This window comes from Mustela nigripes, chromosome 1 (genome assembly GCF_022355385.1).
Source record: "Mustela nigripes isolate SB6536 chromosome 1, MUSNIG.SB6536, whole genome shotgun sequence".
NCBI classification, from domain to species: domain Eukaryota; kingdom Metazoa; phylum Chordata; class Mammalia; order Carnivora; family Mustelidae; genus Mustela; species Mustela nigripes.
Window position 1 is genome coordinate 262663847 of NC_081557.1, and position 24590 is coordinate 262688436.

Genomic DNA, 24590 nt, shown 5'->3' on the forward strand with positions numbered 1-24590 from the left:
GAGGACATGAACAGACATTTCTGCAAAGAAGACATCCAGATGGCCAAAAGACACATGAAAAAGTGCTCCACATCACTCGGCATCAGGGAAATACAAATCAAAAGCACAATGAGATACCACCTCACACCAGTCAGAATGGCTAAAATTAACAAGCCAGGAAATGACAGATGCTGGTGAGGATGTGGAGAAAGGGGAACCCTCCTGCGCTGTTGGTGGGAATGCAAGCTGGTGCAGCCACTCTGGAAAACAGCACAAAGGTTCCTCAAAAAGTTGAAAATAGAGTGACCCTATGACCCAGCAATTGCACTACTGGGTATTTACCCTAAAGATACAAATGTAGTGATCTGAAGGGGCACCTGCACCCAAATGTTTATAGCAGCAACGTCCACAATAGCCAAACTATGGAAAGAACCTAGATGTCCATCAACAGATGAATGCATAAAGAAGATGTGGTATATATATATATATATATATATATATATATACACACAATGGAATACTATGGAGTCAACAAAAAACCAGAATCTTGCCATTTGCAACCATGTGAATGGAACCCAAGGGGTATTATGCTAAGCGAAATAAGTCAATCAGAGGAAGACAATTATCATATGATCTCTCTGATATGAGGAATTTGAGAGGCAGGGCAGGGGGTCGTGAGGGACAGGGAGGGAAAAATGAAACAAGAGGGGACCGGGGAGGGAGACAAATCATAAGAGACTCTTAATCTCATGAAACAAACTGAGGGTTGTTGGAGGGGAGTGGGGTGAGGGGAAGGGATAGGGTGGCTGTGTTATGGACACTGGGGAGGGTCTGTGCTATGGTGAGTGCTGTGAATTGTGTAAGACTGAAGATTCACAGACCTGAACCCCTGAAGTAAATAATATATTATATGTTAATTTTTTAAAAGGAAAAAGAGAAGAAACTATGAGTCCAGTTTAATCTGGTTGTGGAAGAGAGACAAACTTCACAAGTGGTAATGGTGGGGTCAGGCAGAGGGATGCATGTGGTCACAGGTACCGTGATAAGACCCAAACAAGTGACAAAATGAAACCCGAGGCTCTGGTACAGGAAAAAGAAGCCACAGGAAAAAGAAAGCTGTTCCCAAGGTCTACGAACAGTCATGAGCTAATTAATTCCTTAAGAAGTATCGTTAATTCCAGCCGCTTCCCACCTCTGGTGACGAGGGGACCAGCAGACTCCTACCAGCAGAGAGAGCGCATGTGGATCTGGCATCTGGCCTGACAGAAGTGTGAGAAATAAGCAAGTGTAAGTTGGTGGGAAGGCCTAGCGCAAGGTCAGCTTTGATCTGCGTGAACATACAGAAATCCTGGGCTTTGGAGAGCCAGTACCCTATAGGGATGACCCAGGGTGCCCGGGCAGGCATGCTGTCTGTACCACTGGCTAGTTGCGCGACCTCGGACAAGCAGTTAAACCTTCCTGTGCTTCCACTGCTTCCACCGAAAATGAAGATAGAATAGTGCCCAGCTCAAAGGATTGCTGTGAGAACTTCACTTGGTTAACACCCGTACAGCACAGTCGCTCAGCGCACAACACACTCACTCAGGAAACCTCACTCACTCAGGAAACCTCGGCCTTTGTTTTTATGGCCCTGATGCACAAACTGTTCGATTGCGGGGTCCAGTCCTTAGCAGCCATGGGACCTAGAGTGCATTACGTATCTTCTCTGTGCCTCGGTCTTCTCGTCTATACAATGGAATAATAGTAATTCTTGTGTCACCAGATTGTGAGAAGGAGTCATGATACCACACCTGGGAGGTTCCCTGGCTCAGTTATCCCATGATCACTATTACCTGACATTAGTATCATTTCTTCTGGTAAGAAGCTGAAAAGGATAAAAGGCATCCTGGCTCAGGCACCAGGAAGTGCAGTGGGGTTGAGTGTGGGGGAGGTTTTGAAGTACACGCAGGAACATTTTGAAGAAATGAAAGGAAATTCCCTGGAAAGTAAAGTGTATTCTCTTTTGCAGCAGTGGGGTCTTGGCTCTTGGAAGGGACGCCTAAGACGGCATATGGTCCCCTGTGGTAAGCTCGCATAAGACAAGCTGAGATAAATTCCCGGGGGCAGAGATCCGCTCACACTTCTTTGAGTCCCCTCGGTTCCCAGCAGGGTGCTAGACGCCGGGACGCTCGCGGAACCCCGTCCCCCCTCTGTCCAGCAGAGGCCGCCCTGGGCCGAGGCTCCGGGGACCCGAGCGCCGGGAGAGTGGAGGCCAGGGGGTGGCCTCGTCAGCGCCGCGGGGCCCGGGTGGGAGGGGTTTGGCTGGGGCCCGCGCGGCGGCAGAGGCGGCCCAGGCTCGGGCGGCGGGGATGGAGCAGAAGCGCGCCGGGCGCCGGAGGACACGCCGCTGACGGAGCCGCGCCGCGCTCGTCTCGCTTCTCCGCCCTTCGCCCGAGCAGCCCGAGCCCGAGCGCGCAGAGCCGCCCTCGCCTCCCGGCTCCCACGGCCGCCAGCGCGGCAGAGGAGGAGCCGGACGCGCTCCGAGCGCTCGGTCAGTCGCGGAGCTCGGCACCGCACACCGGGGTACCATGGTCTGCAAGGCTCTCTTCGCTCTCTGCATCTTCACTGCAGGTATTTCGGGGCGCCGTCCTACCGGAGGAGCCGGGCGCGCTCGGGGCCCCGGTGGCCGGCGCCGGGGCTGGGGCTGGGGCTGCGGCGGCGACACCGGGAAGTAAGTCACCGCGCGCGGGTGGCCGGAGTGGGGCGAGCCTCCGGAGTTGCGTGAAGGTATGTGCGCACTTGGATTTGGGGTGGTGCCAGCCTGTCGGGATCCTGGGCCGTGTGGGACCCAGGGGATGGCAGGGTCCTTCCTGCCGCAGCCCGCGCCCACACCAACTCCGGGCGTTGTGGAACAGGTGGCTGCGCGACGCGTTCGAACCCCGGGTGGGCGACACTGCGTGCGACTCGAGGCTTCTCGGGTCTCCGAGCCCACCATGCCAGAGTCGGGCAGCACACTTCTAGAGGCGGCCGGACCCGGAGAGGGACGGGAGAAGAGCGGGGAACCGCGTCTGGAAGGCTCTAGCCAAGCAGTGGCTGCGCGCGCGGCCCGGGCTCGGCGGTGTCCCGGTCTCGGGTCCCCGGCGTCCCTCCGTGGTTGCGCGCTGGGGGCGATGCGGCACTAACAGCCCCGCCGGCCGCGGCACCCGGCTCAAGCTCGCCTCCTGGGTTTGCAGTTCTACCGTGTGGCCCGCAGCCTCCCAGAAATGCGTGCGGTGGCGGAGACGGCCAAGTTGGCTCCAAGTGCCCCCAGCCTCGACCCTGATTCTGGGCGGCTTCCCCGCGCGCGCCTCGCTGGTCTCGGGACCGACGGCGGCGGCCTCGGGCAGGGGCTGCGGAGAGAGGAGCAGGAGGACGGAGCTTGGCAGAGTGGGGGCCGGGAGACAGCGCGCTCAGCCTGGTGCTGGGGACCCAGTTTTTCCAGAAAATGCAGCCGCACCAGGACAGCCGGCTGTGGATAAGGCGCCAGTGGAACGAGCAGCCCCGAGCGCGCGGACACGGGTGTTTCGATTCGAATGTTCCAAAGCCGCACAGCACAACCCGGCTTGACTTACGCTTCTGGTCCGTGATTTATTTTTATTTTTTATTTTTATTATTTTTCCTCCTGAACTGCCTGGGTTTGTGTTCTTGTGGACACGGGTCGTCTCAGTCCCGTGAGACGAAGCTAGGGGTTTCCCGGCCGCTCACAAAGGATAACGCAATTTTGAGGAAAAGTTTCCCAACTCAAGACTAGAGCGTGTTCTGTTTCGTTTTTGTTTTCTTCCTTTACTGAGAAAAAGAAACCGTTTGCGTGTTGGGCTCCGCACCGTTTGCAGTCGCGGCCGCGGACGGTTCCCGGACACTCGCCGGCTTTGGCTCGCAGCCTCCGGCGGGATCCCAGCCGGTGTTAGCGGCCGCGTCCCGGAGCACGGGGCTGTCCTGTGAGGCAGAACCAGCAACGCTCCGAGCAAGGGGTGTTCGCGAAACGACAGGACAGGTGCCTTCACTTTGCCCCTCACTAGACCTCTTTTCCTGACGCCCGAGGCGCAGAACTTGAGCGAGCCAGTAGAGCCAGCGGGTAGGTTTTTTTCCTCATTTTACCCTGCGGCTGGTCTTTTTTTTTTTTTTTTTTTTTTTTTTTTTTTAATCGACAGCTCTGGCAGCTGACAATACCCGGATTAACCCTACCAGGCAGTGTAGTAGCATTTTTTCTAAGGAGCTCAATTTTTTTTTTTCCCCCTTGGTCAATTTTAGAGTTTAGTCCGGCTGTTCTGGGGTGAGACTATTGCCCTTGGGCATCGCTGGAGTGAGCGGGCGGGTGGGCCCACTGAGCAGCCTCATCCGTGCACGCATGTTGGGGACTGGGTCAGAACCAAGAGGCTCACAGCCTCCCAGTTCTGGGGCTCTCCTGACCCCGGAAGACTTGGCTGTGTTTCTGGGTGCATCTTACAAACAGAGTGATGAAGCTTCAGCCTTCCCTCTGTAAGGATCCTTGTGGTGTTAGAGCTACTTGCAATAAGCTGGGAGAAAATAATATAAAAATTGGCATAAATACCTCCTGAGACTCTCTGCATCCTAAAGTTGGCTGTTTTCAGAAACCGAAATAACGTTTTTTCTAGGGAAAAACAATTGCTGTGTTGGTCAAGGAGAGAGGGGTGAGGGTTCCTGAAATGAAAGTGCCATTCCCCAGCTCCCTTGTCAAGCCCTGGCCACTTTCATGCAGCAATTGCTCTTTGTCCTCCTGGTCCTCCTCCTCCTCCAACTTTCGGACCCACCCCTCCTCCTTTTCCACCTTCTTTTCCACCTTCTTTTTAAAAAGGAGTCAAACTCTTAAGGTGATACTTTCTTGAGCCAGGAATGGGGTTTGGCAGGGGGCTTTTTTTTTTTTTTAGCTTAATAAATCCACTCATTAAGTACATAGCATTTGCTCCTTCCTGACTAACAGACGCTTTCAAATACGTCGGCACTATCAGCAACAATCATCTCTACATTTCTTCACTTGTATCTTAAAAAGAAGGAAAGGAGAAGGATTAGACTGTCTTCAGACCTTTCAAAGTTGATTGTGGTGTCAAACGATCACGGCTGTTTTATAGACCGTTCTCAAACATCTCTGTGTATAAGGCACATTGGAACACTGCCTCCAAATTAAGTTATAAGGCAGCACCCCCAAGCTTTGGCTACGGACCTGGTGAGGGAGAGAGGATGGCAGGCTTCAGGAAGCTTCTGTCTTCATCCCTGTCCCCTCTGGATTCTCTTCTGTTTTCCCACCATCATCATCACCCCCCTCTGGTGTCCTATGGCCCCATTTGTTTAAAAACGCCCTCACTGAGACATTGGAGAGATACTGGAACTTTCAAAAGGCCCTTTCCAGCACTCAAGGGGGACAACAGGGAAAGAAGCTTAGGTAAAAAGAGGCACAAACCCCATGATCCTACTCTACCGGTACCCTGGATTCTGCCATGTCTGTCCCTACTCTTCCCACAGAGAGACCATCACATCCCACCCCATGACCTTGGCCGCTGGTGATCAAACTCAGGAGAGTTAGACTCCAGCCCGCCACCCAGCTAGAGATCCCATCTGTGGTTCTGGGTTTGTCAGATCGCTCTTCTCTGGCTGACTAACATCTAGAATGTCCCTATCATTGATGGGAGACCCCACCTCACACATTTACAGCTCTGTTGTCACTGCAGATCCTGATATATGTCAACACCTTATCATAAGCATATTAAAGCTTCTTCATGAATCCTATCATAACCATATTAAAAATAAACCAAAAATGCACACACTTTAAGAGAATTGCAAGGTTGCCTGTGGTTGTTTGGGAGCGGGGGTAAAGGGTTACTCCTATTCCTCGGAAATCTGTATCTCAGTCCAAGAAGTGACACCTCCTTCCCATGAAACCTGACCTGAGAAGGTGGAAGGTCTTCATTGTTATCTAATACATGAGCTGAGGCAGTGTTGCAAAGTGGTAAGCGGGTAGTTTCTGCTTCTAGATCATTCTGCCGCTAGATCGCCTAGGTACAAAGCTGAGTTTGACTACTTAACTAAAAGTGTATTTTAGGGCAAGTAACTTAACCATTCTCAGTTTTCTCATCCACAACATTGGGGAAATAAAACCTCATAAGATTATTGAAAGTTTTAAATGACTAAATGTACTTACAGTGCCTGGAACATAGGAAGCACTCAATAAGCATTAGCTGCCATTGTTTCTATTAATCTTATTAATAATGTTTACTAGTGTTTGGTACCCATTAGGTCATCCTCTCGGAAGCAGGGCTTCTACGTTTGCACTTAAACTATATAAATCAAAGATCTCAACTAATTTACCATCATAGTGCCAGTTGTTTTGGCAAACCTTAATGTGCAAATTAAGAAAATAATTCAGCCTAGCCTACTAAATGCCTAATTGGCAAAGGTTAATAATGTGCCAGATTAGATTTAGCACAACAGTCCAAAAGAATGCTCTGTAATAAATAGATGGCAAGTCTCACGAAGGACTTTATTTCTTCCACAAAGTCTTTTGTAAACTGGTGTGTTTCAGAAGCCCAACTCAGCTAAACCTTTAAGTCAGGTTTCCAGAGCCACAAATTTTAGATGATTCCGATCAAAGGACTTAGGAGAAGGCAGCTCCTGGTACCTGAATGATCCAGAATGGCTTTCTCGAAAACCCAGAAGCATCAGTAATGGCCAGATCTTTAATTTACCTTGAGCATTTGGGCCAGGTCTAATTGTGCGTGTGTTTTTATAAGGAAAATATTGGCCAACTATTTACCCTGTTTGTTCAGATTTTCTGAAGCAATAATTTTCCCTGTGGGGGTGGGAAGGTAGGGACATGGCTATCACATCCACTGGAAATAATGGAAAGGTACATTTTAGAAATATTTTCAAAATATTGAAATTGGCTGTCTTAACATCCAAATGAACCGAATCCTGCCATAATATTTCTATTAATTTGCTTCCTTTCGGAAGTAACTGTCCCTTAAACGGGACATGTTAGTTTAGGAATCAGATATTTGCTTTGCTAATAAGACGCTGACTAAAACTGTTGTTTGGAAAAATTAATGTTTCATTAGAGGACATTGACAGTTCTGAGAAGAGGTGGGTAAGTGGTAAGTGTGTGCCTTCGGCAACACTGGCTTTTTACTTGGAAATGCAAGGCTAATGGGTTATCGTCCAGTTGAGGTGACTATAAAATAAGACTGATTTGTGTGCGGCATTACTTTGCTTTTAGTCATAGCTTAAATTATTCAAATGACAGAATTTGTGTAACAGCAGATTTTCTGATGTAAGGTTCATCATCATCCTTTTACCAGCATAGCCCATTTCTTTTACCTGTTTTAATGTCATTTATGAACGTTGACACCTTTGCCACTTTTAAGTAACAGAAATCTTCACAACAAAATAGACAATTACGTAATTCTTTTTATCCGTGTTTTCCAATGGTACAGGGCAGTATAATGTCAATTGAAAATAAGCTGTTTTAATTTTCCTTTGGCTAGTATTGCCAGATTTAGCAAATAAAAATACAGATTGCCCAGTCCAATTTGAATTTCAAATAAAGAGTGAATTCTAAGCATGTCCTACACAATAGTCGGGACAAATTTAAACTAAGTAATTCTTCATGGTTCATCTTGAATCCAAATTTAACTGGGCATCCCGTATTTTATCTAGAAACCCTATGTTTGGCTTTTTATCTGCAGTTTGTCTATACGATGGGTTTGATATAGGATTCACTTTACTTTGAACCCTGCCCCCAATCTAGGTTAAGTTGCCTGCTCCATTTCTGTCTGTTCATGGGAAAACTGGGAAATTTCAGAGCAGCTCTCTCTCTCTCTCTCTCTAGTCTATGGCAGTTGCCAGGAATGGGGTTCAGAGGCAGCTCTCCAATGAAATATTTTTAATCTGATTGTATTTCTTTTTTTTTTTTTTCAAGATTTATTTGTTCATTTTAAAGAGAGTTGGCGTGGGGAGGGACCAAGGGAGAGGGAGAGAATCTGGAAGCCAACTCCTTGTTGAGTGCTAGAGCCATAGCTGAGCTGGAGTTAAGGCTCAAACCCTGGACACTGAGATCATGACCTGACCCCAAATCAATAGTCAGACACTTAACCGACTGAGCCAGCCAAGCAATCCTCTAATTGCATTTCCATTAACTGTACATTGTTACGTGTTTCTGAACACCTGGGATTTCTATAGGCTTCCTGAAGCTTCCTTACCTTGCCTCTGGTAACGACTCTGACTTTTCTCTTAAAAAAAAAAAAAAAAAAAAGGCATACGTATTTTAAATGGTAGCAATGTTCTTGCCTGGGAGCTGGAACTAGAAGCCCTCTACAATCCAGCTGGCAACTGATTAAAAAAGGAAGTTATAGAATAGCTTTGGATTTCAATGCTCTTTTCTGTGCCAGGATCTTAATACATCTCACAAATATTAATTATTATAAGGTTTACATAATTCCTGCAGGATAGGTCTATTGGTACACTTGAAATCTGTAGGTATGAAGCCTGAAGCATCATATTAGAATTTCAAGGCAAATTGGAAAACAGCAAGAACAAAAAAAAAAAAAACCCTTAAGCAATTAGACTGAGGTGGAAATTTGCACTTTTGATGGATGATGGTATCTATGACAAAATCTGTGAAGTCTATGAATAGGTAACTGTTAAGGGGAGGGGATTGTGGCAAGTTAGCAGCATGATATTTAGGAAAACACATCTGTTCAATACAAAATAAGATGCATAGATGCATGGTAGACCACAACTTTGATGATAATATCTTCCACTTCCAGTCCGCATTCTGCTACTGGATTTTGTTTTCTATCAGGGAGGAGATAAGGACATAGGAACTTGAACACAGGTGCTGACCATGAAAAGAACTGGAGCAGAGAAAATTTTGTTTGGTTTTGTGTGTGTGTTTTGGCTGTGATTGAATGAAGGTGATCAAAACATGTAACCTTTTAAATGATGATATTCTAGCCGGTATTGTGTTGTCCAGAAGCATAACTTCATTATGGACAATTTGTTCACTTACTATCATGTCCTGTGATGATGCTTCTGCTTCTTAGGAAATCTTTTCAGTTTGTTAGAAAAGCTTTTGTGATCCTACAGATGGACAGCAGACAGATACCTTTCTACTGGTGTTGAACATTTCATTGATTGTTACACACTCCACACCATGTGATTCTTGCTTTGTACTGTCATTTAGATTCTTTAGGAAGAATGATAACAATTATCTAAGGATAATTGCGCTCTTTCTTCACTGTACAAAAGCTACAATGCCTTTTCTGTAGGTGTTTAGGGAAATGTTAAGATGCCATCATTCTATTGAGCTCCTGTAGGGTATCAAATTATGTCAAATTACAGGAAGACTTCAGTACATCCCAGAATTACAATATAGGGGAGTCTCGATGCCCGTTTGTTCATCAGAGGGACGTAAAGAAATCCGGGGGGCTGAACACCACTTTGTTGGCCTGGGAAAGGGGGCAAGTCATTGGTGAATCACACACTCTGCCAATGGGAAATTCTTGCTCTCCGTGGATCTGCTGCATGAGAGGCAACACCAAGATGAATATGGCCATCACCCAACTGATGAGGAACCCTGGATGTTTTGTCTTAAAAATTACAACTTTGATAAGAACAGCATTCAAGATGAAAGAGCCCTGGAATTCTCCCTTTGAAGGGCTATTCAGACAGGTCTGAGCAAGGACATGATGGTTTTCAAGGACATAAGATCATTCATTATTTGCCTTCTAAGAAATGTTGGTGGGGAAGTAAGTATGATATCAAATTCTGTGTGGAAACTGATAAGAAATGGTTAGTAGGAAGGAGTCATGGCTGTTCCAGAAATTCTGCATAGTACCATAGGAGAGGCTGGGGGGTGGTCTGTTACATGAGACAGAGAGTATGTCAGATGGCTGAATGTGGTGGCTGTGGAAGGATAATTGGGGGGTAATAAGTAAAATTATTGGGGGCTACTAAAGACCAAACCACCCCCTTCCTGCTGCTCCTGCTGGGAATGGAAAATGCATCAAGTTTCGTTTTAGGTGGAGGGGTTGGGGGAGTGGGGTAAGAGATTCCTCCTCAGACTGATGTGAACATAGAGCCTACTTTAGTACACCTTTTTAGGTTTGTGAAAAGTTGCAAATTGAGCCTTTCAGATGAAACTGTGGTGGCCCTTAATGGCAGGTAAGCAAGGTATCCACAGCCTTGTAAAAGGGGACAAAGAATGAGAAAATGCTTTGAGATGTCAAAAGGAATATGCTGCTTAGTTCAGATCCATTAAGGGGGGCTGAGTGGCCTGGGGGTGCTTACTTCAAGGCAGCCATCTTAGACCTCCACTTCAAAGAGTTCTATTTTGAGCAGGCCCCCCTCACGTGCTTATAGGATGAGGCACGCAGCCCTGATGTGTATCAGGTGAGGATGAGACTTTTTTAAGATTTTATTTCTTTATTTGAGAGAGAATGTGAGAGAGAGCATGAGAAATGGGAGGGTCAGAGGGAAAAGCAGCTTCCCACTGAACAGGGAGCCCAAGTGGGTCTCCATCCTGGGATTCTGGGATCATGACCTGAGCTAAAAGCAGATGCTTAACAGACTGAACCACCCAGGCGCCTGAGGATGAGATTTGTGAGAAGCAACAAGGCTGAACCAGGATTTGGCTAAGTCAGGCTGGTATGGAATACCAACTCCAAGATCTCAGTCTTCTGCCTTGTTAAGTTATGATATATACATTGATTACCCTGTGAGTAAGCATTCAACAAATGTTTATTAAGTAGGTACACCAACAAATAGAAGATTTAATTTATTTTACTTCATTTGTTTGCCTGCATACCACTACTAGATTGTAAGGTGCAGGGAGAGCAGAAATTTTAGCTACTTTGTCCCCACTGTGCCCCTAACATGTAGAACAGAGCAAGATACATAACGAGTGCTTAGCAAAAATTTGTTAAATTAATTTTTAATCGAGAACCTACATGTACTAAACATTATCCGAGATTCTGGAGAAACAACAATGAAGAAAACAGAACTCTACCCTCAGAGTATTTTCATTCTTTGAAGATGATGAATTTTGACTTGGTCAGAAGGAAATCAATGGTTGACTGTCTAATAGTCATCTTAAACTCGGTATGTCTGAGTCTGAACCCCTGGACTTCCCCCACACACACACACCCCGCCAGGAGGCTAGGCATGAAACCTTCCGCATATCAATTAATGGCAAGTCAACTTTCTCATTGCTCAGGCTGAAAATCCTGAGTCCTGAGTCCCTTTCTACCAACACCCCTCATCCAATCCTTTCAGATCTCTTTGCCCTACCTTTAAAATAGACATATATTCAAACATTATTTGCCGTTTCCACTGTCTTGCTCCAGGTGAACCATGTCTCTTTCGCCTGGAATACAGCCGCGGCCCCCTCTCAGATCTGCCAACTGGACCCTGACTCTCCTAATGTCTGTTCTCCACATGGTAACAATTGATCCAATGGGAATCCAGTAGATGATGTCATTGCTCAGTTCACGGCTTTGCAGTGGCTTCCTGTTGCATGCAAAGCAAAATCCCGAGTCCTTCATGTGACCATCAAGCCTTACATGAGACCCTGCCCCATTCATTCTTGGACATTCTACCTCTTCTTTGCTCACCCTACACCAGCCACACTGGCTTCCTTAGAGCATACAGCAGCTGGTTTCTCTGTCTAGGACATAATTTTTCAGACAGCTAATTCCCTCACCTCCCTAAAGTCTTTGCTCATTTGTCACCTACCGTGAGATTCCTCCTGACCAGCATTTTAAAATTGCAGTCTGTTCCACCGGACAACACCACATTCCCAGCTCCCCTCCACTGCCTTTTGCCTCTACTTTTTCTTTAATGTCAATTTTCCTCCATCCCCTACCCATTCCTGCCCCCTGGGATTTTGTCTCTTATTTTCTGTGGTTTCCCCAATGCTAAATACTACATGGCACTTTGGGTATACTCAGAATATATTTGTTGAACCGAATGACTAAAACATATTTTTGAGAGGCACATGTGACTCAGTGGGTTAAGCCGCTGCCTTTGGCTCAGGTCATGATCCCTGCGTCCTGGGCTCGAGCCCCACCTGCTCTCTGCTCAGCAGGAATCTGCTTCTCCCTCCCCCTCTGCCCTTCTCCCTGCTCATGCTCTCTCAAATAAATAAATAAACTCTTTTTAAAAATACATTTTTGAAGGTTGGCAAAATGAAGACTCAATTCAAATTTTGCCTTAGATCACCCCAAAATGAGACATTTGCCCAACCTGCCTATAATCAGGTGCTTATGCCTAGTGTTTCCAAATAGCTTTTTTAAAAAAATATGAGTCAGCCTTTAGTTTTCTTTGAGGGTTACAAAAGCTAAACTTTAAAATCAGCTTTTTTTTTTTTTTTTTTTTGAGCATGCCTTTACAAAACATTTCTTTTAAAAATGTTGATTTTGGCCCCCTTCCCCACCCCATGGATATCACTTTGAAATAGCTGAAATGTAGAGAAAAGAAGAAGAAGAAAGAAGAAGAAGAAGAAATAGCTGAAACATTTTAAGTTCTCTGGCCAATTAAGAAAATGTCACTTTTGAGCTCAGCTAGAAACGATAAAGATAAATCTCCACTATTTGAACATTTTTGAGAATTTTCTGAATAAAAATAACCTGATGATAAAAAGTGAATTGAGTCTAAATGAAGCATGACGGGCCATTTCGCAGTGATGTTTGAGGACGTTAAGTAGATTCCAGTGCTGCATGTTGAGATGGTAAGAAGAACAAGGCGTTCTCTTGGCCTTAAAGACTGCCCTGAGCCCGCACGGATGATTCTGATGGTGTTGTCGTCCAAGCAGTAGTTCCAAGTGGTGGAAGTGCTGACTGGTATCAGACCCGCATTCCTGTGAATGCTTGTTATCAGCACTGCAGGGCGGCCCCCCTCACGTGGCTGGTGTTACAGTCACCGAGGCTGGCAGGCCTGTCCGCTTCATCATCCAACAAATACTCATGGTACTTTCGGGCTCAAATAGAAACATTTAAGTATTTAGCAACTGCCAAAAAGAACATGGGTTTAGGAAATAACAACATACTTGTATTGAAGCCTCCGGGACAATGGTATAATTGAAGATTATGCTTGCAGAGCAACCTATAAACAAACCAAAGAACAGAAAAGATGACACTTGGGTGCCTGGGTGACTCAGTTGGTGAAGTGACTGCCTTAGGCTCAGTCATGATCCTGGGGTCCTGGGATCGAGTCCTGCACTGGGCTTGCTGCTCAGTGGGGAGTCTGCTTCTCCCTCTGACTAGACCCCCTCTCGTGCCCTCTCTCTCACTCTCTCAAATAAATAATTTTTTTAAAAAAGAAAATATGGCAATTTATATTAAAAACATCTGCCTTGCTCGTTCAGTGAGGTCTGCTTGCCCCTTTTTGAGGGTTACAGGTGCTGGGCAGCTTGAAGGAGTATGGGCTGTACACCGGGGAGTGGCCAAGGGCAGTCAGCCCGTCCTGGTGCTGGGGGGGGGGCCGCATGGGGTGAGATGAGCATGACACCAGAGGACTGGGGACCGTTCTGCCACTTCTCCTCTGTGGGAAGGACCGGGTTCCTAAAGGAAATATAAAGCACGGCTTATGGCAACTCTAGGTTTCATTTTTGAGGAACTGTCAGATGGTTTTCCAAAGTCGCTGCACCGCTTTGTATTTGTGTGCCCTATCTCAATACAGTGATTCAAATACATTTTTTTAAGAGAAGAAAGGAAAAGCCACATGCGCTGACAAGAGAAGCCTTCCCAGATCTCAAAGACAAGTGTGGCTGCTGAAGGAGGGGAAATTATTACATCACTGAGAACCGTTGGAGTTAGGAGGGATATCAGCAAGTGGAAGATGGGGTTTTTGAAATGAGGAAATTTACAACCAAATTTTGATTAAAAAAATAAAATGTCATTAAGTGAAAGTCATGTCTTATAACACTTTTTCAAAGCTGCCCTCAAGCACTTCTTTTTAACCATTATGGAAACTATAGCAGGCACAGAAATTGGCAAGAATGTATCTCTCACCCACCCAGACCTGATTTCAGAGTCTGTTTTGATAAAGAACTTTAAAAATATTAATATAGTGGCAATCATATAAATGTCTAACTATAAAGTGCTAGTCAGAAAGACTAGCATACATTCAGTGCTCATTCAAATGGGCAACATCAAGCGGGTGCTTAGAAGTGTGGGGCAGTTGGTTCATTTATGTACTAACACATTAAGTGGTTACAATATATTGAACTAACAAGTGTGACTTTATATTTCACAATTATATCAGAAAAGCAAGCTATAGAAGAAATGTACATTGTGATGAAATATTCAAAACATTTTTATGTGTGTGCCTGTAGAGAAAATCACTTAGAAGAATACAGTGGTTATTTCTGGCACCTGAGCTTTGGGTTAGTTTCACTTTTTATGACCTTCTCTTTTGTCTGAAATTGTTTAACTAGTTTGTATTGCCTTCACAATTAAAAAAGGAAAGAAAAATGGGATCCAGGTGGTGGGTATTAGAGAGGGCACGGATTGCATGGAGCACTGGGTGTGGTGCAAAAATAATGAATACTGTTACGCTGGAAAAATAAAAAATTTTTTTAAAAAGATTTTAATCCCTCTTTATCCACACTTAATGTTGCTATCATAACTGCTGGATAGCTACTTCTAACCTCAAAATCGTGATTCAGAAATCCTTCTGATGGATCCCTCAAAAAATACATCTTAGAAAAGCAAATAACTTCAGAAAGGTTTATAGGATATCACTAAGTAATGGGCGGGGTGGGGGGAGGTTCTGGGAAGAAATTGACTTTAATATTATATTTTATAAAACCAGAGTGCTACATAAATCATTGATCAGAACAACCGTTTTGGATAGTATTTTAAGAAACTCTGACTTAACTGATCAGTATTTGAGATACTTTGTTTCAATACTTTGGTTGTCATTTACGGGAGCAATTTTTAAATTAAAACATTATTCTAAGCTTTTCTATAATGAAATCTGTCATCTTAGATAACAAATAAGAAGAAATAGCCCTCAGAAGAATATATGATTTGTTTTCCTTTGACAACATTAAATCTGTTATGTTATCTTTTTAATAAAATAATCAATAAAATGTGGTTTAGGCAAATGCTGGAGCATCCGTTACTAATAGTCCATGAGCAGATAGGCCAACCCCTTCATATTCTAGATAAAGCTCAACATGCTGGTGTGGGAAGGAGATTCCACATTTGTAACGTTTTGTAGGTATCACACATTATATGATGTTCATTCCATTTCCAACTTCATTTAATGCCCCTAACAACCCCATGCGATGGACCATACCAATCCCACGGTGTCACCAAGTCTCAGAAGTAATGAGATGAAGATCACACAGTTGGTAAGTGACTAAGCTAGGCTTTAACCAAGCCTATCATCTTTTACCCTCCTTCATCCCTACTGTCTTGAATGACCAAATCAGACTATGCAAGCTTAGTCGCCAAAGTTTCTCTCAACTCTGATCCTCTCTCCCATCCCCACAGCTACAGACTTGATCGAGAATCTTGTCATCTCTTCCTAGCCTGCCACGGTAACTCCTAAATGGTCACTGGCCACCCTTTCCCTTCTCACAATCTCTCGCCACTCTTTTGGAAGTCCTTCAGGCCAAGCCAGACTGCCCGTTCCCCTCCCCCCCAAAGGAGCAGAAGCCAACCTAAATCTGCTTCAGAGTTTTCCAGGTGCTTAGACTATGGCTACTAAATCCCATTTCCACCAAAAAAAAAGAATGAAGACTCCTGGGAGAAGTGGTTACTTCCAGGGGTGGGCTAGAAACCATGTAAGATGAGTCTGAACTACCTTGTCATACCAGATAGCCAGGAAGCTGTCAAAGACAACCGTGGCTCTGGTGGAAAGGACTCAGAACGCCTTAATGAGGCCCCCAGTGGCCAAAGATGGAGCAAACTGAGCAGCAGTGAGGATAATAACTGCAATGGGCTGAGTCACATTGTTCCAACTCACGAGTTAATTATCATACCAAGACAAAGCAATAATAACACGAAACTTCATTTGTCTCCATTGGAGGATACTAATAAACTGACACATTATTTTGAAAAATAATAGATAAATGGGAAGAACTAAAATTCTTGATCGATCGATCGATTGATCTTATTTTTGCCTTTATTTTACGAGGTGTATCCATGAGCAACCAAATATTAGATGATGGGAGGACCATCTTTATACATGTTTTCCAGCTAGTAAGTGAAGATGGCCCAGTGGAAGCAGGACAGCACCATACGGCATCACCCAGTGAGTTAGTGGTCTTGGCGTTGACCTCCCGTGACTGCCAACATTATGAAGTGTGACATCCAGATACCATATCTCCAGATGGAAGGGTGCAATACCCCCTGTGAAACAAGCCTTGCCACATTGAAAGGAACCCAGATCTGACCAAGCCTCCACATCCAACTATCAAGGCACAGGAAATACAGAGGACCAAAGAAGGTATTGAATAAAACCACAGGAGTGAACTCAGCAAACGCCAGACCACAGAAAACTCTACATGACAAACAGACCAGCTTCTTCAACAAATAGATTGCAAGGAGAAGAGAGAGATTAAAGAGAAAGATGACAAGGCAGGATTTATTGATGAAAAAGAAACTTCAAGAACCATAGCAACCAATCACAACTGGGGACCTTGTTTGGATCAAACCAAAACTGTGGAAATAAATTGTGACCTTCATGAGACGATTGTGAATTTAATCATTGACTAGACATTTGGTGATATTAATGTATTATCATTTTCAGTATGCTAATGACTTAACCTGTATGTTTTCAACAGTAGCCCTTATCTTTTAGAGTTACACACTGTTATATTTATATAAGAAGCGCCACTGTGCCTGGGATTTGCTTCAAAATAATATGGGGGTGATATATAGGTGAGGGTATTACAGAAAAAAAATTGTCATGAGTTTATAATTCTTGAAACTGAACAAAGGTACCTAAAGATCCATTATGCTCTCCTCTCCAAATTTATAGATGATTAAATTTTTCCATTATTCAAAGTTTTTAAAAAGAATCTTCTAGAAGCCCCCATTTCTCCAGAAACAAGTCTCAACCCCTTACCAAGGGGCTTACGATCTGAGTTAGGGGCAGAATGAAAGAAAGGTGGTGCAGGTAGTCACCATGGGAGAGGCTAGAGAAGCAAATAGATCATTCTTGTTTGGAAGGTCTTTGCCAGGCCACATAACTTCAGGCCTTTGCCCTTGCCAGTTCCTTGTTCTAGAATGCCATACTCCGTTGTCTGCCGGCCAAAATTCTCTAAGTCCTGCATGTTCAGTGTTCCCCTCCACTTGTTTGCATATGTTGCCCCTTTAGACTTCTGGCCCTTGGAGAGCAGGGATCTTAGTCTTTGGTTCGTATCCCTCAGGCCCATGTGTAAGAAGATTACACTTCTCATGTATAAAAGAACAGGAGTCCCCTGAGTTCAAAGACTCCAAACCCCCTTCCACATTGCTTGCTGGCATGCCAACACTTGAGCGCGACGCGGGAAGGATGCGTGATCTCTGAGAGAAGATTCACGTTCACTTAGAGCAGCTGAAAGTGATTAAGAGCCTTGAAGGGCTGGCATGTCGGACAAAACGGGCGGAGAGTGCAGAGTGGTCTGAGAGCTGGGATACCACGTGGGGAAGGAGTCCCCGGGTCCCCGGGGAAGCACAGAAAGGGTAGGAGATCTGGGTAGCCTGCTCATGAAATTTGGAAAGAAATTGTAACCACTTTCCAAACAAGCCTGCTGTCTTTGGGCAACCATACTTAGCTACACGTATTTATGAAATAGAATTTCACTCTAGACCAGGAAATCCAGAAAAGATTGTCCTTTAAATCTTAGAAGGCCTAGGGGCGCCTGGGTGGCTCAGTGGGTTAAAGCCTCTGCCTTCGGCTCAGGTCATGATCCCAGGGTCCTGGAATCGAGCCCCGCATCGGGCTCTCTGCTCATCAGGGAGCCTGCTTCCCCCTCTCTCTCTGCCTGTCTCTCTGCCTACTTGTGATCTCTGTCAAATAAATAAATAAAATCTTTAAAAAAAAAAATCTTAGAAGGCCCAAGTAGAGGAATTCAAAAGAAAGTGTGCCCTCCTGGGTAAAAGCGGGAACAGGCCCCTGCCCTCTCTGTTACCCAGCAGCAGAGGACGCCAGCAAGTGTCCTGCCCCCAAACACCACTCCCTCCTTCTGCCGCAGACTGTTTGCTCCCTTGGACTCTGCCCCACTGCCAAGCTGGGGATAAATATAGATTAGCTATTGTCTTAGTTTCCTAGGGCTGTCATAACAAATTAGCACAAACTTGGATGGCTTTAAAAAACAGAAATTTATTCTCTTACTGTTCTGGAAGCTGAAAGTCTGAAGTCGAGGTTTCAGCAAGGCCATGCTCCCTCCGAAGCCTCGAGGGGAGGACCTTTCTTGCTTCTTCTGGTTCCTGGTAGCCCCAGGCATTCCTCAGCTTGTGGAAGCATTAATCTCAGTCTCTGCCTCCGACGTCATAGGACCTTCTTCCCTTCGAGTCTGTCTCTGTCCAGATCCCCTTCCTGTAAGGACACCAGCCATCCAGTCATACTGGATTAGGGCCCGCCATAGTCAGTGTGACCTCATCATAAATTGATTCTTTCTGCCAAGACCAGATCTCCAACTAAGGTCCCGTTCACAGGTACCTAGAGGTTGGGGCTTCATTATATATTTTTGTGAGGACACAGTTGAACCCAAGTCAGATATATTGTTCTCACATCTAAGCCATGTTTATGAAAGACCCACCTGATAAAAGCAGTTAATAACTTGATCAATTATAAGTTACTTTTATTCAAGATAACAGCTGCTATCATTTCAAGTATTTTTTTGGTTAACTTGTTTGCTTTTTTACTTTTTTATTGCTCTCGATGATAGAAGAATGGTTGATACCCTTTAAATCCGGCATTTCTCAACTAGAGTGCTATGGGCATTTGGAGGGGATGAAGCATGCAGAGACTGCGTCCCTGGTCCCTGACCACTAAGCAACAGTAGTATCCTACAGACATTGTGACAAGCAACATAGAAGAAAAATGGAGGGGTGCGGGGAATAAAAGGAAATGCCTTGGCGTATTTCTAAAGTTATCAGCCTCATTGAAAACCAATGGTGTAAATTAATGAGATTTTTATTGGCTCTCCTTAGGACACAGAGCAGGTTGCACTAAACAATAGCAGTTCTGCTTATGTAGCCAGAATAACTTCAAGAATCCTCTGGATGCTTCCGGAACATTCTGATACTGGCATGATTTGTAACATGTGTGCTTTGGGGAGGCATGGGGCAAATTTGAGGGCATTGTTTCACTTCTTCTCAGCCGTGGTTAATACAGTATTTTTTCTAACTTTTTGCCTGAGGTAGAGTCAGAAAGAGAATAGTAACGAGCAAAAAGTTGCAAGGGATAAAAATAGACTCTGCTCTTTTTCAGTGTTGCTCGTTGCCTGTAGATATGATGCCTTTCCTCTATGTGGAGGGAAAGCTAAAAAAGAAAAAAAAAAAAGCCTCTTTTCCTCTTTCTATGTAATGTGTTATTGGATGTGGGGCATAGGTCACAGAAATCTTTCATGGGAAACTTGAGAAATTGTGACATTCCAGAACAGTGGATTATTGTCTTCCAGTGTGAAGTGTGTGTGCTTGTGTATGTAACATATGTATATGCATATGCGTGGGTAGCATGTGTGTTTCCTCCTTTCTCACCTACATCATTCCTTACCAAAGTAATTAGAAGAATTTTAAGAGGAGGAGGCCAGGTAACAGGGGAAGAATTTTTTTTTTCAGGGAAAATTAATACTCAAGGAATTCATACATTTTCTATAGTATCTGAAATTCAACTCTGCCTCTGCATAAGAAACTGAATATTCTATATATATTTAATTATCCATAATCATATGCATCCACATCTTCTGATTAGTAACTAGGATATTAGGTAGAATGTGGTTCTATAGCTATTTGGTTTATTTATTTGGTTCTATTTATTTGGCTCCATAGCTACCTAGTCATTTATTTGGTTCTATAGCTACCTAGTCATTTGTTTCGGAATTATAGATTTCCTTACAAGTCAGAGTGAAAAATCAACACTCGAAATTCTTTTCCCTGGAAAAAATACAATTTCTCTTATAGGAGATTTAATTACTCAGATAGTTTTGCTTATATAGGCAAGAGAAATATTCTAAGAAGAGTGAGAGGTGTGCTGTGTAAAGTCATTACTGATTTGGGTTATTCCCAAAGGAATAAAAAATTTAAAGCTATAAACAAAGCTCCTTGATGAGAACTGAGTTCATGCTGAGATAAAAAGTTACAAAGCAAGAGAACGGCCTCATTATATTTTTAAAATCCCAGGGAAAGTCATTGTTTTGCCAAAGCAATGTGGTAAAGCAGCCTGGGACCCAACATCGGTGCCCAGGAGACTAGGAGTAAAGAGCTTTAGAAGCTTTGAATTTTTTTTCTAAAACAATTAAGATTAAAGGAGTTAATCAGGAAATCTGAGGTTATATAAGGGTTGAGCAAGTCAAGCAGCTCATATATCTGGTTTGGGGCACATGCTTGGGATGACCAAACTTTTCCATGGAAGATTGTTCTTTATGATAATTCTTCCAGAATGAAAGGAGTGACAAAAAACATTAAAGTCTGAAAAACGATCCCCACCGCTGACATCTGAGAACATCCTGGCCTCTCCAGAGACATCTGACCGAGGAAAGCGGATGAGCCAGCTGGGGCTCGAACCCCCAAGGGCCTGACAGGAAGAGGAAGGAAAGTGGGTCAGGTCTGGTGAAACAGCTTGTCTCCCTTGGCAAGTCAAGCTGGTCACATTAGAGGTTACCAATCCCATCGTGACTGGCCTGGCCACCCCATGACCTCCTCTCCAAACTGGACGTGGCAGCTGCATGGACTACGAGGCACTTGAGGCAGAAACTGAGAGCAGATCTGGAATGGAAACTCTGAAGGTCTCAGGCTCAGTCCCCACAAAAAAGTCTTCTCGGGAGAGACGAGATCATTCACTATTTTTACAGGAACTACCCCAGAAAAATTAAAAAGCCTTCAGAGACGGTGCATGAAGAGACAGGAGTTCTTGGGGAAAGACCCAGTTTCTCCTTGACCGCATTGTTGTTGGGTTTCTAGGAAGGCACAGAAAACTTGAACTAGGGACACAGGCTCCACGACATGTGCCAGGTAGGACTTCACCAGGTCGGTGCTAGCTAGAGTGACCTCATTTCTCTTCTTTCTTCAGTTGTGCCTAGTCTGGTCAGACTATTAACAGTGGCAACTTGGATTCAAAAGGGCACCTATGTTTTTTGCTTACTGCAAAGGTTTGTTTTGTTTTGTTTTGTTTTGTTTTTCCTTCCAATTTTTAAAAATCCTGATATGGTTAACATACAGTACTATATTGGTTTCAGGCATACAATATAGTGATTCAGCAATTCTACACATTACTCAGAGCTCATCACAGTACGTGTACCCATAATCCCCTTCACCTGTCTCACCCATCTCCTCACTCACCTCCTCTCTGGGGACCATCTGTTCTCTGTAGAGTCTATTTCTTGGTTTGTCATCTTCTGTTTGTTTTGTTTCTTAAGTTGCCCATTTGAGTGAAACCATATGGTATTTGTCTTTCTCTGGCTGGCTTATTTCACTTAGCATTACACCCTCTAGATCCATCCATGTGGTTTGCAAATGTCAGAATATCATTCTTTTTATGGCTGAGTAATATTCCACTGTGTACATACACCACACCTTCTTTGTCCATTCGTCTCTCAATGGATCCTTGGGCTGCTTCCATAATTCGGCTATGGTAAATACTGCTGCAATAAACCTAATAAGGGTGCATGTAACTTTTGAATTCATGCTTTCATTTTCTTTGTGGGCGGGGAGTGGTTTCCATAGTGGCTGCACCAGGTTGCATTCTCACCAGCAGTGCACAAGGGTTGCTTTTCCTCCACTCCTTGCCAACACTTGTTTCTTGTGATTTTGATTTTAGCCATTCTGACAGATGTGATATCTCATTGTGGTTTTAATTTGCATTTCCCTGAGGGTGAGTGCTGTTGAGCACCTTTTCATGTACCTTTCAGCCATCTGTATATCTTCTGTATATCTTCTGGTGAGAAATGTCTGTTCGTGTCTTCTGCCCCTTTTTAATTAAAAACTATTTGGATTTTTTGGTGTTAAGTTGTATGTGTTCTTTCTGTATTTTGGATACTGACCCTTTATCAGATATGTCATTTGCAAATAACCTTCTCCCATTCAGTACGTTGTCTTTTCTTTCTTTCGTTCATTTTTTTTCATTTTATTTTATTTTCTTTCTTTGCAGTGTTCCAGCATTCATTGTTTATGCACCACACCCAGTGCTCCATGCAATACGTGCCCTCCTTAATACCCACCACCAGGTTTACCCAACCTCCCACTGCCCACCCTCTAAAACCTTCAGTTTGTTTCTCAGAGTCCACAGTCTCTCACGGTTTGTCTCCCCCTCCAGTTTCCCCCAACTCACTCTCCTCTCCATCTCCCCATGTCCTCCATGTTATTCCTTATACTCCCCAAGTAGGTTGTCTTTTACACACTACAAGGTTTTTAATAACCCAAATTTGGCCTGTGTTTGATCCATAATGACTGACAAAATTTTTAAAATGCTGCTATTTTGAAATGGCCCAGTGAGCAATGTGTAGATCAGACTTTGCTGTAAACTCAGTGTTCTAAACCAGCTCATTTGCTTTTCACTTGTGACACTGATGGTATATTCGGGCATCATGTTCAGGAAACATGAGCCAACCCACTGTACCCCAAGAGAGAAATTTCTGTTGGTTGTGATGACAGTGAACAAGTAACAAGCACCAGATCCCCATCTGAGAGTGAAATGTTAGCCTTCATCACCTGGACTCCTTAATGTGGAAATTATATTGTTCACAAATTTTCTTCATTTAATTTTATAAGAATACGCTTTTTTAGTATCAGACTTAAGCAACACTCGATTTTTCTTTTTGATGAGGAATCAGGCAAAACATAAGCAATTAGCTAGTTGCTATGCAAATTCAGAAAGCCTGATTGATACTTAGATCAAAATTCATCTAAGAATTTAGGTTTAAGCCCTGGTAGATAAAGTATCCTTCTAAAAGCATTACCAGTTTGGCTTTAAATGGGACATTGGATTAATTCAATCTATCCTTCCTTGAGACACAACATCCTTTCAAGGTATAAATTCAATTTATGGTATGGAAAATGGATGAGATATGCATAAGCTTGTCTTGCTTAACAGGGATAACGAATTTGATATTTGGGTAAATAAAATACTCCAAATAACTGAGCTTTCTCTTTGCAATACGGGTTGTCGGTTTTTAAAAATGGAAGAACAGTGTTTTTCAAACTATATTTGACATCGGGGGCCAGGTCCCTGATGCGTCCCCAGCTCCATGCGTCCATGTGTCATCGGTTAAATAAGTCTTAAATGCAATGACATTTGGCATCTGCTCTTTACGATCTGCAACAGACTTAATCTGAGGTCCACCAAAGCCTAGATGATCCATGAATGAGTACCAGGAAGTCCATGAAATGCCTAAAATTGTACCCAACATTGCATGGGATTTATGTGTCTTTTTCTCTTGAGAGAAAGAAACTCCATGGATTGCATCCAGTACTTGAACTCTGGGTCGCAAACAAGGAGAAGGAACATCTGCCGTTCGTTCTGTGATTCATTTTACACTTTGGTCATTTACTCTTTCTTTGAAGATCCTTAGGCCTCCTTAGGATGGTCTGGTGCTAGAGGATGGCCCTAGCCTAACGCTAGTGTTACCTCGTGTTGACACGGCTTCCAATGTGCAGACTGCTGTTGTATGTATCCATGTCACCCTCGGATCACCCACAAAGGCAGAGATTGTCCTTTCTGATTACAGAGAAGGAAGTCACGGTGGGTAGGGGCAGAAGAGTTCAGAGACGTGTCCCTGAAGTGGTGGGTTGGTGAGAGCCCTGGGAGTAAGCCATGGGTATTCTGACTTCTCGGCTCTGGGCTCTTTCCATGGTTGTCTGTTCTATAGAATGACATAAAAGCCACATTTTAATGCACGGTGTAGTATTTTGAAAACCACTTGCGTTAGTTGAAGTCTTTAAACTCTAAGCTTCCCAGATACCTGATCCAAAATAAATCAGAGTAGTGGCAAGTATGAATTTCAATTTAAAAATGGAAAATACTACCCTAAGCATATAGGTCTTTCAGGCTTTTGATCCTTAACTTCTGATAAACACGTTCGAATAGCCCCTGTGGTTTCCACAGAGCTTTCTGGTGCAAAATGACAGTCCATCCTCACAAGTTCTCAGCAGTTGGCTCACACCCCCATTATATGGATGAGATAAATCAAGACTCAAAGAAATGAGGCGACATGTCTGAAGTCCCAGTGAAGGTCACTGAGCCAGAATTCATTGCCAATCTCACGACTCCAACTCTGCACCTTCTCATTGTACCGCAGCTGTCTTTACAGCATCTGAGAGCACTGAGCATAGGGAAGGGGTGGACAGGCTGGGTAATTCGATGTCACATGACAGCATCTGTGAAAATGTGAGACCACATTTGCGGAGACTCGTGCATCGGACAGGAAGCTT

The 24590-nt window shown here is 44.1% G+C and overlaps 1 protein-coding gene across 1 annotated transcript in view; it reads left to right on the plus strand.

Annotated features, from left to right (window-relative positions):
* The first annotated feature begins 2454 nt into the window (after positions 1–2454).
* Positions 2455–24590, plus strand: part of PARM1 (prostate androgen-regulated mucin-like protein 1) — a 99238-nt gene continuing 77102 nt past the window's right edge. The window contains exon 1 of the mRNA XM_059385244.1: positions 2455–2589. Coding sequence (XP_059241227.1) covers positions 2547–2589 — 43 coding nt within the window. The 5' untranslated portion in view covers positions 2455–2546. The remainder of the gene's footprint in view (positions 2590–24590) is intronic.